A 16,635-nucleotide genomic window follows, 5' to 3' on the forward strand; every position below is an offset into this window, starting at 1 on the left:
ACTTAAAGGAAGAAAAATATGCTAACAGAAGTACAGAGATATTACAGTCTTGTGTATTATAGATTATTATGAAGAAAACACATGTTAGAGGTAGTTTTGCTCAACAACTGCAGCTTGTCAGTGAAAATCCCACCTGTTGATCTCAGAGAGGAAGCTGTAGCTCTTGTGTTTTGTGTGTGAGTGTGATCCGGTGACCTTTGACCCCAGTGACTCAGTCTGAATGAGAGGGATGTGAATCTCTGTAGAGGTAGAAACAATGTTACCCTCCATTTAGTAGCAGTTTGTATATTCTCATGTGGTTGGCAAGGAAGCTAATCTGTGTGTTAAACACACCAAACCAGAGATACACAATCCTACTGCGTTTACAAAGCCTGATGTCACATTAAAAAACTTCTACGAAAGAATAATATCACACATGTGCAACAGCAAACATGCAGCGGTGCTTTTCTTGCCTTCAGGATGAGAGGCCATGACAACTGGAGCTGAAGCATCGCTGAAAGGTCCTGCTCCTGTCTTGGAGATGCAACCCACCCTGAAGACGTACGAGGCTCCTCTGGTTAAATCCCTCACCACATAGCAGCTCTCTGTCACCTCCTCGGACAGTACGGTCCACTCCCCACCTGACGAGACACACAACTTACTGTACATTATAATGCTCTTGCAGTGTAATTAAGTAACAGCGATATTAGTTATGTTGTACTGGAGGAAATATATATATATATATTTTTTAAAGCCACATAAAATGAGAGTTACAAGCAGTTCAAACATTTTACACACATATATATATATATATATATATATATGGCTTATTTTCTATTTGTGCTGCTGCAGGTGACCACAGCTCCAAGGTGAAGGATTCTGACTGATAAATTTGAGGAGTAGACAACACCAGTACCACAATGTCATGAAAATATGGGAGCCATTTTTCTGGTACTGAGATTGTGACAGTAAAATGATTGTTGAAAAAGAAGTAAAGACTCTGAACTTAAGACTTACTACAAATTACCCAGTATCATTTGGCAAGATGCAGAAAAAAAAGTTCTCCTCTGTTTTTGCTTTTAAATATACTGAGTAAGAATAATGTTATAAATTAACTTCATAGACTCAACTTCAAAGACAAACTTTAATTGGCTGAGTTTTATGAATTGAAATGATCTAAAATGGTGAAAAAAGTATTGAGTGTGTCATTCAAAATATTATGTTCTGCACAAGCCTAATGAGATATATTCTGGTATTTCTTAATGAGGAAAGAAAATATACACCAAATTATACACCCCAAATTTAAGCAATTCTAATGTCATGGTGAGAAACTTTGACTTCGAGTAACTAATAAATGACAATTTATATATCAATAAGTGGACAGAACCAAAACACTGAATAAACTTCTTTTTAACACAAGCAAACATTTTGACAAACCTACCGTCTGTACAGTACTGCACACAGTAAGTGACAGGATCACTGGACTGAACCGGCCTCCACACCAGCAGGACTCCACCTCCGTCTAACTGGAACACCTCGGCCTTGCAGGGACGGACTGGCAGATCTGGATATTGAGAAAAAGTAAAAGTCTGCTGTGTAGCAAAAAATGTGATGTAAACCTGGAAATATATAACCCAAAGGATGTAGCTTTGTTTTTTCATTACCTTTTGACTTTTTGAACGCAGGTATTTTGAAAGATGGCAAGAGTTTTGAGGTTCTCTTTTTAGGACTCTCAGGTGGGGTGGAAGCTGATCCTTTCACTATTGGCCCTGTTATGAAGAAAAGGGAACACTGAATGGAACAAACCTGAGATTCAATAAGATGACAATTAGTTTCATCCTGATACATCAATTTGTTTTTATCATTTTTATTAATTGGGATGCTGTTTGACATGTCTTGTTTAAAACCATGTAAAAATAAAATAATGTATATTAACTCACCTCCTTTACTCACATCCTCCTTACTGGAGGACCTGGAGAACAGCTTGGTCAGGCTGGAGGCTGAAGCTCTCATTTTCTTCCTCAAAGACATGGTGGGTGTGTTGGGCTTCATGATCTCTCCTAGTGTGGGTCCTAACTCTGTGTCATCTAGCTGCGAGTAGGAATGGCCAGTCCAGGACTGCCTGCGGAAGATCTTCAGCAGTCCCAGCTTGGGTGACTTCCCTGTGGGTGGTCGGACTTCGAGGGCTGGAGCGGATGCATGCCTCTGGAGACCAGAGCCCTCTTTCTTATCCTTGGTTCTGGGGGGCCTCTCTGGAGCCTGTAGAGAAGAGAGGCTGGGACTGGGTCTCGGCATCACTGGCGTCCCCGGCTGACCTCTGTTGTTTGTGGATAAGTTGGGATTGGATCGCGTGCGGTTCCTTGGCGGTGCCTGAGGAACCGAGCCTTTGGGTTTTACCTCTTGGAATGAGCACGGTGATGGTGGAATCAGAGGCTCACCCTGATCATCATATCCTTCACTCTCCCCTGATCTGTATCCTCCTCTGAGATGACCATGACTCAACTCCTCATAGGACCCCAGTCTACTTGAAGACTCAGAGCCACCATGCTCCAAAATAAATGACTCAGCCAGTGACCCTTGGGAGCCGACAAAGGTATCTCCCACCGTCTGCTCACGATCCAGCATGGAGCTCCTTCTGTCTCCAGCGAGGAAGTCAGAGGCACCAGATGATCCACTTGATGTGTGAGTCCCTTGTACAGGAGCAACAGAGCCTCTTCTCCTTGTGGCTCGCTGAGAGCTCAGGATGGCCAATAAGTTTCTCCCTGCCACTTCATCGTCTGTGAAATCTTCCTTCAGACTCTGAGAGCCTTCCTCCTCACCTGGCATTGCCCTGCTGGGTGAGCTGGGAGATCGTCGTGAATATTCATCAAGAGACCTGCTTCTCCTGTGAGGAGGTATGTTGCCGTGGATAAGGCCAACTCCACTGTCAAACGAGCAGGACTTCTGCATGGTGGGCTGGACAGATCCCCGTCTCTGACCACGGTTAGTCTCTGTTTCATCCTCCACATATTCAATCAGAGGTTCGTTGAGGCGACCTGAGAAGCTCCTCCTGAGAGGCTTGCGGCCTCTCTCCTGCTTTTTGGCCTGGAATTTGTCCCTTAATGTCATGTGTCTGGCAGACATTGGTGAAAGCTGATGAGAGGTGTTATAGAAAGTGCTTCGGATGACGCTCCCTCGAGGGATACGACCTCCATCACTCTCTGAACCGTCGTCCCCATCAGAAAGGTAGAGGGATGGACTACTGTCCTTGCTAAACCGACGCTCTCTCTGAGGTGTGTGTTGGGACGATACTTCTGATGATGCAACTGACTGCCTGCTCATACTCCGCTGCAGTACACTCCTCCTTCCTACTATCTCCCCATCCTCTTCCTCCCCTAATGTTAGCTCCTCTTCCTCCTCTCCATCTAGGTGCAGTTTGGCAAAAGGCTCAGGGATCCGTGCTCTCTCCATCAAAGAATCAAAGTCTTCCTCTGTTTCCTCTTCCTCCTCAGTCTGGCTGCAGTGCTGGAAAAAGTCCCAAGAGTCAGCCTCGTCATACTCAGACGAGGAGCCACTGCTCGGGGAGCTGCTGCTGTGATCCTGGTGCTCACGGGGCACCGTCACTGCAGTATCTCTGAGAGGAGCATCCAGCAGTTCAGGAATGGGCCTCAACGTGAGCACTGAACCAATGCAGGTCAGAGAACGCTGAGGAGATCAATGGGAAAGATATTGAAGTTATATATTTTCCAATGCATTCTCTTAGATTATCTAGTGTGAGCTTAACTCTTGTTATATCAGATCAAAATCAAAAACTTTCAACATTACACAAAACCAGTTGATACTTCTTTTTACCCCGGGGGCCTTGGTTTTAGTTCATAACACAAAACAAGGTAACTCACCTGCCATTTCCTTTTTGAGATGAAGACTTTCAAACTCTTTGTGTTGATTTCATCAGTATCTTCTCCCGCATGTTCATCCTAACCACAGTAATAAAGATAGGTGAGTTTAACTGTGTCAGGGGTTCAACAAAACTTGGAAAAAAAACACCTATTGTTCTGTATTTTAGCTCACCTGGAACCATTCCTGACTCAAGCACTCAAAGGCAGACGGTCGCTTCCTGGGTACAAGAAAATTGGAAGAGGTTAGATATGTTCACTGCTTCACCTGAAACCAGTTATATACTTGTTTACTGGATACACCATTACAACACTGGCTATGTATGAATTATGTGTTAAAATGTTGTGTTATTCTTTGAGTAAATTTGCTATTGATTGTAAAAGGTGTGCTAGTAAAGCCTTAAAGAGTTATCAGCAGAGTTAATTTAGTTTTATGCAACTTTCAAATATTTCACTTCATTGTTTGTTTTGCCAGTTTTTTGGACCAGAATAAACCCTATGAAATCTAATTTTTACTGGGTTGTGTTTGATTGTTGAATCAGAATGGAAATTAATATCACTGATGCAAAGAGACTCATTTTCTCATTTGTCAAATAAAAAGGGCAAATTTTTTATCAAATATCTAATCAGACTTTCTGAATGTGTAGCAGTATAAGCAAAAACAAAACTGCCTCCATACTCTGGATCTGGCTGAAGGACCATGTGGAGAAAGTTCTTGGCTTCAGGGCTCCTGTACAGGACATCAGGGGCATCCCAGTTCAGGGTCCCCTCCCCCACCCTCAGCAGCGTAGCTCGGTCAGTCTCACCCACAAAGGGGCATCGGCACACCAGACTGTAAAGATTTATTTTTTAAGATTTTGATATACTGCATATACAATATTTAAGATTTTGCGGTTATTTTCAAAAGGGCAGAGATACATACCACAGATAGGCTATAACACCCACAGCCCTGACAGAGAGAATAAGAGATATTCATGGCATTATTATAATTTTTCTCTGTAATTTACCATTGTACAAAAATCCTTTTTGGCTTTTACTTAAATGTTCTTTTAATACGAACAGGTCTACATCATGTGAATATTCAAAAAGAAGTGCACCTTCCTGTATGCAATACATTTACAAAGGTAATAAAAATACACAAAATGTATTGCAAGTACCACATGCAAGTTTCTGTTAGCCAGATTAGCAGTTAAATTTACCAAATATCGGTGGCCACTGTGACTGGTTCCTGGTGAACGATTTCCGGTGCAACAAACTCAGGTGTACCAAACATGCTGTACTGGTGTCGGGATGTGTCGATTTCCTGGCAGAAGCCAAAGTCACAGATCTTGATCTCGTCTCTTGGTGGGTACACCATTAGGATATTATCAGGCTAAAGGGAATACGAATATAGATGGGAGTTAAGAAATACATGAAAATGAATGCCAGAGTCAATGATGTGATGTTGACTGGACCAGAAAGCTCACTTTAATGTCCAGATGCAAGATGTTCAAGCTGTGGATGTGACTAACTCCTTCAAGAAGTTGCTGGATATATGTCTGAACCTGAAATAAAAAAAATATGGGATATTGGTCAAGAGCCATACATCACATTTGCAACACTCTAATTATTAACTAAAAAGACGAATGTGGGTTTGTACCTCTTTTTCTGAGACTGATCCTCTCAGTAATAAATGGTCCAGAAGTCCATGAGAACAGCAGCTAGAAACAGTGTTAAAGAACTCACAGATTAAATGTTTATGTATGTGGTCAAACCAGCAATAAAGATAAACGTATCAGTTTATGGTAACACATAAAAGGGAGGATACATTTCTGTGATTAGCACAAGCGTGCGTCTGGTGCAAAAGAAATCCAGCAGACAGGCCACTCTTGGGTGAGCGAGACGGGATAGCAAGTCCCTCTCCTGGAAGGCCCGGGTCTGAGTGTTGCTCCGAAGAGGAAGAAACTTGGCAGCAAAGACTTCCCCTGTCCGTCTGTGGACTACATGCTTCACGACTCCAAATGTTCCCCTAAATAATCAAAAGGGGATTTTACTCAAATTAAATCTCAGCAGAGACGATGGGATGTTTAGACTACATCAATATGAAGTACGGGTTCACCTTCCAATTTCCTCATGTACGTCATAGACAGAGAACAACTTCCTTCTCTTCCCCAGCTCCACTTCTCTCTCCTGAGACTCCAGTGGACCTATGGAAAAAACACAACTTGTAACTAAAGCAGGTACAGTAAACCACAGGGACATCAATAATAATACACTCCTTATCATCCATACAATAATACATTTTGTGACATGCTTTGTAGTAGAAATACACTGACCTTCCTCCACTGTGAGCTGAGCCTGACACGAGGCATGACCAGAGTCATTGTGAGCAAAACAGGTGTATATGCCACTGTCCTCACCGTCGGGGCACACAATGGTCACTGAGCACCGGGCACCCTGTTGCACTATCTTCACATTTTCATTGGCTGCAAGCTCTTCTCCATCCTCCAATCACAGAGAGAGATTAGCATTTAATTAGGAATGATTACCAGAAAACTTTAGTCAAACTTTTTCCATTATGACCTTTTAAAACATTCAGTGAATATGTGCCAAAAAAAAAGTCAGCTTCATTTTTTAGGTTGTTTTCTGAATTCTCTTCTGAGGACACAGAGAGGCTGAAAACTATCTACTAACTTTCTATAAAAGTCAATCAACTAAAGACAAATTAACCATCAGCTGTAGCATCATCACCATAAAAATGGTAAATAATAAAATCTTGTATTGTCGTAATATATTTTTATTTGATCCCATAAATTCTAAGTTGTAAACTCACCCTCCTCTGGCAACCAACCCCATCTGGAAGTCACTTATCTACAGTACTCATACCTTGTACCACTGTATCTTAGGAGTAGGTCTTCCTGTGATGATGGCAGTAAATGTAGATGTCTGACCCGGCTCTACATACAGGTCCTCAGCAGGTACCTGGATGAAGGGAGGAGCTGAACAGAAAATTTGATTACTTTGTAAATTATACAAGAGTTTATAATATTCTTATTCTTATGTGTTTAGGAGACAAGAATACCATCAGTAATTTCCTGCATCTGCTCTGAGATGTAGATCTCCTCTTCTTCTTCTAGGTAACACAGAGGCTGCTGTGCTGCCTGATCCGTTGAGGCATGAACATCCACTTCAGTGCTACACTCAGCCCTGGAGGAAGAGATAATGAAAAAATGAATCACAATTAATCTATTAAATAGAAACCATAAAGAAATCTTACCAGGTAGTGAAGATCAGTGTAGGCAACCTATATGCTATCCATAACTTACTGTTCAGTGGATCCAGGAGGAAAAAGCATCTTGGCAATAGAAGTGGGGCTGAAATCAGTCTGCAACCATTTCTTCACGAAGGCAGTGGACCAGCCCTCTGAGTCAGCATCTATGAAACCCAAAACACCACTCAGCCAGAGTTTTAGAGTAAGAGAGTCAAAACAAGTACATATTTCAAAATGTATTTAAAGAACTTCTACTTGTATTGATACGTGGAATTGGAAAAGTTTAGAAAGTACTTTACCTTCCAGTCCGGGAACAGTAATAATATATTTCTTACCTTGCAACTTCAGGGTTTAACCCCACTAACCCACCACACCAACAGGACATGGGCACATGCCCACTCCTACACGGATGTAAAGGGGACACTTGCCCAGCACATGACCATCTTGTGTTCGTAGGAGTGAAGAGTTAGCCGGGCATGCGTTGGAGAAAGGAAGAAGGGGAATGTTGAGTGGTTATTTGTTATCGTGATAATGATGACTTACATGGAACGGTCCATGTGAGGAACCTCCTGCTTTAGGACGAGGGAAGATGGAGAAACATGTACGTTATGGAGAATGGAGGGGCAAACATGGGGTCAAAAATCCAGAAAAATATATATAAATAAGATTGAGACAACTTTATAGTCCATATAGAAGATATTATACATCAAACTTATCGATCTGTTGATCTTAGCTGAATTACTCTATTCCACTACTTTAACTGCTGACCCTCTGTGATGACCCTCACGACATAATATAGGACACAAATACTTTACACTCAACTTTTTTTTTATCAAATTAAGTATGATTGCTGTTAGTTTATAGCACCTCAGTAGTTGTGCTGACTTTTGCATGATGAGTCTAATGGAAACAAAATTCATGCCCTCTGTGGAAAGATGGTGAAAAACACACAAAACATTCTATACAATAAATGTATCAATGTCTTTTAATGGGAGATGAAGCAGTATGGTGTCTATGATGAATGGCAGCCACTAGATCCCGCTCGTTACAGCCACAGAACAGTCAGAAGTCACATGTCACACGACTAACAAGTTCAACTATTCAGGTGTGAATCACATGCAGAGTTGAAAGTGCAGAATATCTACTGCTAGTTATTAGAACAGATGCGGTGAGCATTGAAACAGAATCAGGACACAAGCAGGGTTATGTGTGGGTATTAGTTGACAGATGATTATGAGTGAGTCTGGGTTTAGTGTGGCTAAGATAATTGGAGCAATCCAGGAAAACGGTTACAGTATGAAGAATACATTTGTGATCACATGCAGACTTGATATGATATGACCAAGACAATTCAAATTAAATGGTAATATTAGAAATGGCACGATGAGAAAATAACAGGTGTACAAGTGTTTATATTTCATGCATACCACCACATAATGCAGTTAATAGTGAGAATAAAACATTTGCTGCACTATGCAAATTGAAACTGATTCTTTTTTTTCTGTCATCTTTTTGGCATTCACCTACAGGCTGCACTCCATGCCATAATCGCTGGGAATCTAGTGACAACTGGTATGGTAGGTGAAACTACTTATGATGTGAGTGTGTGTGAAATGAGGAAAAGGAATATGTAAGTAGAGTAAAATCTCCCAATGGTGTCAACTTGATAGAATGGATGAATGGTAGTGGTTGAAAGGGAACACTGATCCAAATTGTTGCTGTTTGTGGTGAAGTGATGTCATATGATTTGATGCAAAACAGGTGATGGGATCTGAAGTAAAATTGGACAATGGCATGTGCTTTATCCCTTTTTTAAACACAGCTGAACTAGTGGACGTGTGGATCCACATGAAAACCCTGTCATGGGTTTCCATCCTGTGTGGAGAATTTTTACCTCAGTGGCTCCGATCGTCATACCTTTAGGAGGCAAGTCCTGCGGTTGATCATTCCCGATGTCAGTCGGAGGTACATAGGCGGGACATAGACCTGCCTTGCACTTGACGCAGCCCAGTTCATTCCAAAGCTAAACAAAACAAAATATTTCACACAATGAAGATCCCTGGTATGTCTGATATCAATAATATTGGCTTCTTTGATACCATGGACACTTATGCAGGTTTTATACCTCAGACTCATACTGTCCAATATCTGCCTCTGTTGCCCTGATGACTGTCAGAGACAAGATCCCACTCCGAGGGTCATTAACGATGGAATATTTCTGCTGGTCGGTCAACTCTCTGCCATCTTTCAACCACCTGCCAAACCCAAAGATTCAAGCCGTTAGCACACTTAGTAATTACAAAAATAATGTAGCAACTTCTGCGGTGACATCAGCTCTGTGCTGCCATACCTAATTCGTGGTAAAGGGGTAGTGAGTGTGGAGCAGGAGAACTGGATATCCTCTCCTTCTATCAGACAGGCACTCTCCAGGCGACTCACAAACCTGGGTGGAGCTGGAGAGAAGTCATCATAGAAGTATGATGAAGATGTAAAAATAATGTGCTGTGGTCCCAGCTGTCTTGTGTTCCTCTGTGACAATGCATGTACTGTATGAACAACATTCACCTACAAACACAAATGTGGATCTTGTGCAACACTGTTTTGGCTCAGCTGCACCCAAGACTCACCCTGCACCACAACCTTAGCCAGAGAGCCAGCACTGCCCATGGAGCTGCAGGCGTAGCACGCATACTGTCCGGAGTCCTCTGCAGTGAGGCTGTCCAGGATCAGACTACAAGTGCCTAACCGGTCTGCGGTGATGATGTGACGCGGGTCATCCTCCAACGGAAGACCATCTAAGAGGTGGACATCAGTGTTTTTACTGTGTAACTGAACTACACAATGGAGGCATGAAAATGTGCGTTACTCAAATATTAACTTTAAAATAAAAATCTGTGTGCAATCGCAGACAAACTACTCTACTACTTTGTATCAGTGATATCAAATAAAAGTGGTACAATATGCATAGTATTAAGACATGTATGCTAAAGTTGAAACATCCTTGGAGAAATGACATGTTTTGTATTTGTGGAGTGAAGCCGTAACCTTTGCAGAAAAAAAAAAGCATTCAAATTCTCCAATTGGTGATGTACTGGTAGTTTTTATTTCATGAAATAATGTTTTTATTTTTTTAAAGTAAATTTGCCCTGCAACGCACAAAATTCTGCATTCAACTGTTTTGGTAAGATATTTCAAACCTTTGAGCCAGCTGATAACTGGAGTTGGAGATCCTGAGACCTTACAGGTCAGTTTGATCGTCTGTCCTATCTTTGTTTTGCAGTCAGACAACAATGACTCGAACACTGGAGGGCCTGTTGGTAGAGAAAAACACAAGATGAGAAATCATCAACGACATTATAAAAATATTAGGCATATTAGTTCATTATAAATACTTTGATGATCACTAGCTTCAACAAAAATAAATTCAAAGCAGGGAAAAATATTTTAATCCATATGATACAAGCAGGTAGAGCACCTCAGAAGTCAAAGTTGTTTTGAAGCTGCCACTTTAGTTTTAAGAACAAAACATACTTATGAAAACAGGAAGCAAAGTGGTAACAATATTTCATTTTCATACTCTTATAATTTACCATCAAATAACACCTTATGTTTATCTCTTTTCTTGCTGATGAGGCAAAAGTAATAGTCAGAGACAAAGTCAGACTTACTGTTAGTGAGCGTGCTGGAGCGTTGCTGGAGCTCCTTCAGGTCTTTGAGCCAGGAGAGTTTAACCAGTGTGGAGTGGCCCTGTAGTGTGTACCTCCTCATGGAGCCCCTGTGCTCGTGCCACAAACCCCAGGACCTTTCCTCTCCACCCACAGTCTCCTTTATTTGCACATCATTCAGCTGGAGAGAGTTGTCAAAGTGAGAATGAGGAACAGTGAGACAGTGGGAGGATGAGATCAAGAACTGTAATGCTGTGATTGTCACCACATGTTTCCAACTGTAGTATTTGTATCGCTTCACTTGCTGTAGGAAAGTAGAACAACTCTTACCTTCATTTTGTTCCTGAAGGTGTAGGTGTCTCTGTTCATGCTGGTGTCTTTTTTCAGCTTGCACAGTACAATACATTCCTTAAAGAGAAAGACCTGTCTCTGATGCCCTCTAGTGGCCGTCTTAATTTCTGGAGATTCCTCCCACACAGTGAAGACTCCCTAAGAGGAAGAAGGTGAATGAGAATCAAACACTGTGATGACCGTACTGGATGTCTTATCAGAACAGGCTTCAGGTAATTTGTCTATTTTTACAGAGATATACTACCATGGCAGCATTGTGGAACAAAGTTATAAGTTATGGTAATATACTTATGCTGCAACCAGATGATAGAAAAGAGGATGGAAAAAACTTTTATCAGACTTTGCTCACTCTAGCTGTTTAATATGTATAAGGTTTGATTATTCAGGCTGAACTCAGAGGTTAAAAGCATGACAACATCACAGTCGTCTTTGCTTACCTGTCGCACGGGCTCACCCAAGGCAGTAAGAGGAGTTGGGTAGTTCTCGATGAGGGACACCTGGTGCAGGTTATCAGATCTCCAAGGGAGGCAGGAGACCACAGAGAAGGCATCCTCTAACAGAAAGCAGCTCTGGCCACTTTTAGCTTTGTTTTTAATTAACTCCTGAGGGGGGAAAAAAGTATTATTTACATCTAAGGCATTCAGGCGACACACTTTCAAGAAGAAACCACAAATTGTGCAACAGCAGCGTAAAACTTAAATGCTGACTGTTAAGATGAAAAAAAAAAAAATCCATTAAGCAAAAATTCTTACACAACATAGTAAGAGCTGCAAGAAAGACAGAAGCAAAAATCTACTGTTTTGTAGAAATATAAAATTTCAGGTATTACTACTGTTATGCACAGCTTTGTGAGAATGAACAGCTATGCCGACCTTCAGTAAGGCCTGGTAGGTTTGAATCCTCTCTACTGGTTGCTGCAGGAAAGTGAGGAAATCCATAACAGGAACGTCAGGCTTTCCAGGTTCAATTAACTCCTGAAATGCAATAAGTGACATGGTAAAGAAATAAGGAAGAGGAGATTAATATAATAATTCTGCTCCTTGACACCTTTGTTTCCCCAGTGTTGATGTGAAATGTTGATGTTTGAATACTTTGAAATACTGTTGGGCAGCCTTCTCAGTGATGCAGGCCTCTGCTTGTGCTTGTCCCACCATGTAGTGAAGATACTTCTCAAAGTACTCAATGTGTTTGGTCAGATGCATGGCTACATCATCATCTGTGGCACATTCTCTCAGACCGGGAAGGATGGACCTGAAAAAGAGATGTAGCATCAGACTGGTGAACGTACACAGGACCTTGTGTCTCTTAAAAGAAATTAAGAAGAGGGACAGAATGTAAAAAGAAAACACATTTTTATGTATTATTGATATATATTATGTATTAAATGTATATGTTGTTTATATTTATATGTATAAATGTATTCATATGTTGTATAAAACATTTAAATGAGCATTATAAGAATGACATACAGTACAATAGAAATACTGTATGTTTGCTGTGTGTATGTGTGTTTGTGTTTGCATTACCACTCATGTAAGAACACAATGTCCTTGATATTCCTGAAAATGATCTCCTTCTGGTTGAGGATGTTAATGGGGACGTGGCAGCTGGAGTCCAGAAAATTTAGCTGGTGAGATATGAACATCTTCATCTCCTTTACAAACTCCTCCTCTCCATCGATCAGGCCTTGGATCAGTTGACTAAAGATACAGGGAATTTAAAACAGCCTGAATGTGATACAGCAGTATTTGTTTTTAATTTTCACATCTGAGATTTGTAATTGCAACAAACAAATTCTTCAAAGCCAAATTATCAATACGTTGCAAAAAACTAGAAAACAAAGTGAAACAGTAGAGATAATAGCATATATGTATTCATGTATAACAACTTACATACAGTATATTCATTATCCAAATAGATGAATCCAGTAACAGTAAATATTAATCCAAATAATAGTCCCGCTCCTCCCTATTTATTCAACCTGTCAATATATAGCTGCAGAATTACAGACCTCATAGCTCTCCTGTACTCCTCTCCTGTAGATCCGATTCCATCAAGATCATCTTGAGGTGCTCTCAGCTGCGGGAAGGCCTCCTGTTGAAAATGTCACGTATTTATCATTAAACTTTAAACATTTTTCATTCTTTGATGTCTCTGCTGACAGCATAATGAACATGATTGAATAATAATGTTTCTGGTCCAGATGACTGGTGTTGCCATCTGGATATATTTATATAGCCTACCTTTCTCTTCTTCTCTAGGTAGGCAGGACACAGCCATCCCTGCCGAGCAGGGTTAGTTTTGGTGGGTTTGGTCCTCACCAGCCATCTGTCAGGATGAACAGAGTCCAGGACCTCTACAAACTGGCCCTCCTTCAGAACAAAACTGTCCTTGTTGCCACTGTTGGGACTGCAGTCAGCTCGAGCCACGTACATTTCAAATGTCTGAGGTAGGAAAACAGCATGTAATTTATAGCTTATAGAGTCAAGTACTCAATATTAGTTTATCAGATTACGACTTAATCAGATCACATTTGTTCCATTGATGTTTAAAGAGCACATACAATAGGCCCATGAATACAGTATATGCAGCAAAGATAGATGTGTGTGTGTAAAAAAATACCTCTCTTCTGTCCTCCTCCCCCTCTGACTCTAATCCAGATACAGTACTAGCTAAGGGTGTGTGGGCCTGATGGTGCTTTGGAGATGGTGTCCTCATTTTACTGTCATGAGTCCCTACAAATTGGAATAGAAGAGAGCTTCGAAATACCTGCTTGGAAACTTAAGAAGAACTGGATGAGAGATGACATACATTTAAAAACAAAACAAAACAAAACAAATTAATTAACATTGCTGACCTTTGACCTTCAACAGTTTCTTAGGAGGTTGTGGAGCAGTTATCTCTTTGTTATCCTCCTTTGGAGCAACTTCTTCTACTGGTTTTGGTACAACCCTGTGATGACATTCATGAATATGTTTGGTGTGTTGGAAGAGCATAAAATTCAAGACCAGCATTGAAGTGTAGAAGATCAAATATTTACTCTGTACTCTTACTACCTTGGTATGACTGCAGCAGTCTCAACAGGTTCCATTATATCTGGAGCTGTGTCATAATCAGAAGGACTTGACACTGTTGAAATAATGAATGAGTTTAAATAATACAAATATGTTCTTCACGAAATATGTATGTCATATGTTCCTAAGAAAAACATTCGTTTTGTTTTTACAGATGGGATGTAAATGTGTTACTCACTGGAGCTGGCAGCAATGAGTGAGGATCGTCTTCTCTCCTGCAGGCTCATGTGGGTGTCCTGCTCCGTCAGGTTGTAGGTCTCCCACAGAGAGACACTCATACTTTCTACATAGTTTTCAGCATCTGCAGCTGAAGTGTGCACCACTGCTTGACTCTCAGGCAGATCTTGACTCTGTGATTTGTCCTGAGGTTCAGGCTTTGGAGAAGCGAGCTGCAAAGGAGTTATGGCTGCAAGGGGAGGGTGTACAGGGTTCTGGACTGCAGCAGTAGGTTGTGCAGTCTGTTCTACTGTTATGTTTCCATTGTAGGATGTCACACCAAACTTATTCACCACCTCACAGGTATAAATTCCACTGTCACTGTTAACCAGGTTTTTGATCACCAGTGTGCATTCTCCAGTCTCTGCAGTCTTAATGCGGCACCGATGGTCATGACTGATTTCTTGGCCGTTTTTCAGCCAGCGTACTGTGCTGGGTTTTCCCTCTACAATGCACACTAGAGTGAGAGTACTATGAAGATCTGCACTCTGGTTCTTAAACACCTCTTTAAATACTGGTCGCATGTCCCTGCGGGTTTTGTAGCCTTTGAAAGCAGCCTGGATCTTGACTGCAGCCTCTTGCATCTCTGGTTCATCTTCAGTGTGGATGTCAATGTCTGGCAGAGAATCCTTGGATGCCTGTGTCCTCTGGAGGGGCAGCTCTGTTGTAGGCCCTACAACTAAAGAGACAATGGGCTGCACATTGCTGTGGTTAGCTGGTATCTCGGTCAAAGCCTCCAAGAATGTTTCATCCTCAGAAATGTAGAGGAGAGGGATGTCCTCTGCCACCTTTGTTGTTAGTTGTTCTTTCTCTCTTCTCACTGGCTCCACTGCCAGTTTAATTTCCTGGTCATTTCCAGGCTCTTTTCTCATAGGTTTAACTGGCTGATTTATTGGCTGTTTGCTTTCTTTCTCTGCAGCTCTGGCAGGCTGTTTAATTTTCTCAACTATTTCACTGTCCGATGTTACTGACTGGTTCCTCTGAAGTGTTGGTTTCTCTTCAGACTCTTTTTTCAATAGCTTTATTGATTGTTTTATTGGATGCTCCTCATTCGTTTTTATGACACTTCTTGCTGGCTGTTGCTCATCTTGATCTGTCTCTGTGTCTCTTGATACTTGTTTTTCTATTCCCCCTTTGGATTTGCTTTTAGTCCTTACTGGTGGCTTTGGAAGGACAAATTCAGCTTCTTTTTCCACAGGCTTTCCTGGTTGTTCTACTGACTGATTGTCCTGCTGATTTACAGAAGGCACTAGTTTCAGTGGCTTTTTCGCTGCCTGTGTGGACACTTGTTTATTCGCATGGTCGCCCTGTTTATGGTCTTCTTCAGAATCATTATAAGTATTCTTTAACACCTGGAGAATGGTCTCCTCAGTGTCTTTTAAAATACACTTGACTGGTTGCTTTTCCACAGTTACCTTCCCTTTAAATCTCATTGGTGGTTTCAAAAGGTCCTCTGCTGTCTTGTCCATTTCACCTTCATTTTCTGTAGATTTCACATCTTCCTTTGTTGTTTCTCTCCTGATCAATTCTTCTACTGGTTTAACAGGGCGGTTTTCATCCTCACTGTTTTTCCATTGTACCGTTCCTGAATGCTTCACCTTCTTCTCAACTTCACTTGTTTTCTGTGAAGGCTTTTCTACTTGTTTTAAGCGCTGTTTAATTTCAGGTTCCTTCTCCTTTTGTTTTTTAAGTCCAACCTCAGTGTCACCCAAAACCCTGTCTGACTGACTTACTGTATGGTCAACTTTAAGTAATTCTTCCACATATCGTCCTGGTTGTCTTGTCTCCTGGAAAACTTCATTTTCTTTTTCCAGAGGCCTGGCTGGCTCTTCGACCCTCCTGTTAACCTTGTGATCCTCCTCCGGTGGTCTCACTGACTTGTCAGCTTTCGTGTACGACTCACCATCTTTTTCTTTATTTCTCTCCACTTGTGTCACGTTCTGTGCAACCTCAAAATCTTTTTCCACATATCTTGCAAGTTGGACGCCCTTCTGGACTTCGTTATTCTGCTTCAGCACAGGCGGCTTTAGGTGAACTGGCTCCACATCTTTTTCTGAATTTGTTAAAGATGCTTTCCTAGTCCTCTTTTTGGGCTCAGGGGGTTTAGCGTCTGGAGGACCAGGCTTCTCGTTCTCTGGAGTAAGATTTGGTTTGGAAACCGTACCTTTCCCCCTTGGCTGTACTGTGAGAGGTTCTGGCTTTGGTGGAGTTGGTTGTAGCGCTGC

General features: G+C 41.4%; 1 protein-coding gene across 1 annotated transcript in view; it reads right to left on the reverse strand.

Moving 5' to 3' along the window:
* obscna (obscurin, cytoskeletal calmodulin and titin-interacting RhoGEF a) overlaps positions 1-16,635 on the reverse strand; it is a 40,083-nt gene that overhangs the window by 2,823 nt on the left and 20,625 nt on the right. Inside the window, exons 39-73 of the mRNA XM_069699122.1 lie at positions 14,373-16,631; positions 14,177-14,249; positions 13,978-14,072; positions 13,743-13,855; positions 13,364-13,564; positions 13,132-13,214; positions 12,647-12,820; positions 12,212-12,371; positions 11,993-12,094; positions 11,558-11,722; positions 11,100-11,258; positions 10,773-10,950; positions 10,302-10,415; positions 9,732-9,899; positions 9,455-9,557; positions 9,230-9,359; positions 9,022-9,127; positions 7,160-7,268; positions 6,916-7,040; positions 6,720-6,832; positions 6,170-6,338; positions 5,953-6,040; positions 5,662-5,862; positions 5,494-5,554; positions 5,321-5,398; positions 5,054-5,226; positions 4,777-4,803; positions 4,534-4,686; positions 4,030-4,075; positions 3,858-3,935; positions 1,920-3,663; positions 1,644-1,748; positions 1,421-1,543; positions 453-620; positions 134-239 (exon numbers count right to left, since the gene is read on the reverse strand). Of these exons, the coding sequence (XP_069555223.1) occupies positions 134-239; positions 453-620; positions 1,421-1,543; positions 1,644-1,748; positions 1,920-3,663; positions 3,858-3,935; positions 4,030-4,075; positions 4,534-4,686; positions 4,777-4,803; positions 5,054-5,226; positions 5,321-5,398; positions 5,494-5,554; positions 5,662-5,862; positions 5,953-6,040; positions 6,170-6,338; positions 6,720-6,832; positions 6,916-7,040; positions 7,160-7,268; positions 9,022-9,127; positions 9,230-9,359; positions 9,455-9,557; positions 9,732-9,899; positions 10,302-10,415; positions 10,773-10,950; positions 11,100-11,258; positions 11,558-11,722; positions 11,993-12,094; positions 12,212-12,371; positions 12,647-12,820; positions 13,132-13,214; positions 13,364-13,564; positions 13,743-13,855; positions 13,978-14,072; positions 14,177-14,249; positions 14,373-16,631 (8,050 nt within the window). The remainder of the gene's footprint in view (positions 1-133; positions 240-452; positions 621-1,420; positions 1,544-1,643; positions 1,749-1,919; positions 3,664-3,857; positions 3,936-4,029; positions 4,076-4,533; positions 4,687-4,776; positions 4,804-5,053; positions 5,227-5,320; positions 5,399-5,493; positions 5,555-5,661; positions 5,863-5,952; positions 6,041-6,169; positions 6,339-6,719; positions 6,833-6,915; positions 7,041-7,159; positions 7,269-9,021; positions 9,128-9,229; positions 9,360-9,454; positions 9,558-9,731; positions 9,900-10,301; positions 10,416-10,772; positions 10,951-11,099; positions 11,259-11,557; positions 11,723-11,992; positions 12,095-12,211; positions 12,372-12,646; positions 12,821-13,131; positions 13,215-13,363; positions 13,565-13,742; positions 13,856-13,977; positions 14,073-14,176; positions 14,250-14,372; positions 16,632-16,635) is intronic.

Source organism: Brachyistius frenatus, unplaced genomic scaffold (assembly GCF_029030835.1).
Source record: "Brachyistius frenatus isolate BFR_SWC_R1_liver_20210118 unplaced genomic scaffold, ASM2903083v1 Contig_29, whole genome shotgun sequence".
Classification (NCBI taxonomy): domain Eukaryota; kingdom Metazoa; phylum Chordata; class Actinopteri; family Embiotocidae; genus Brachyistius; species Brachyistius frenatus.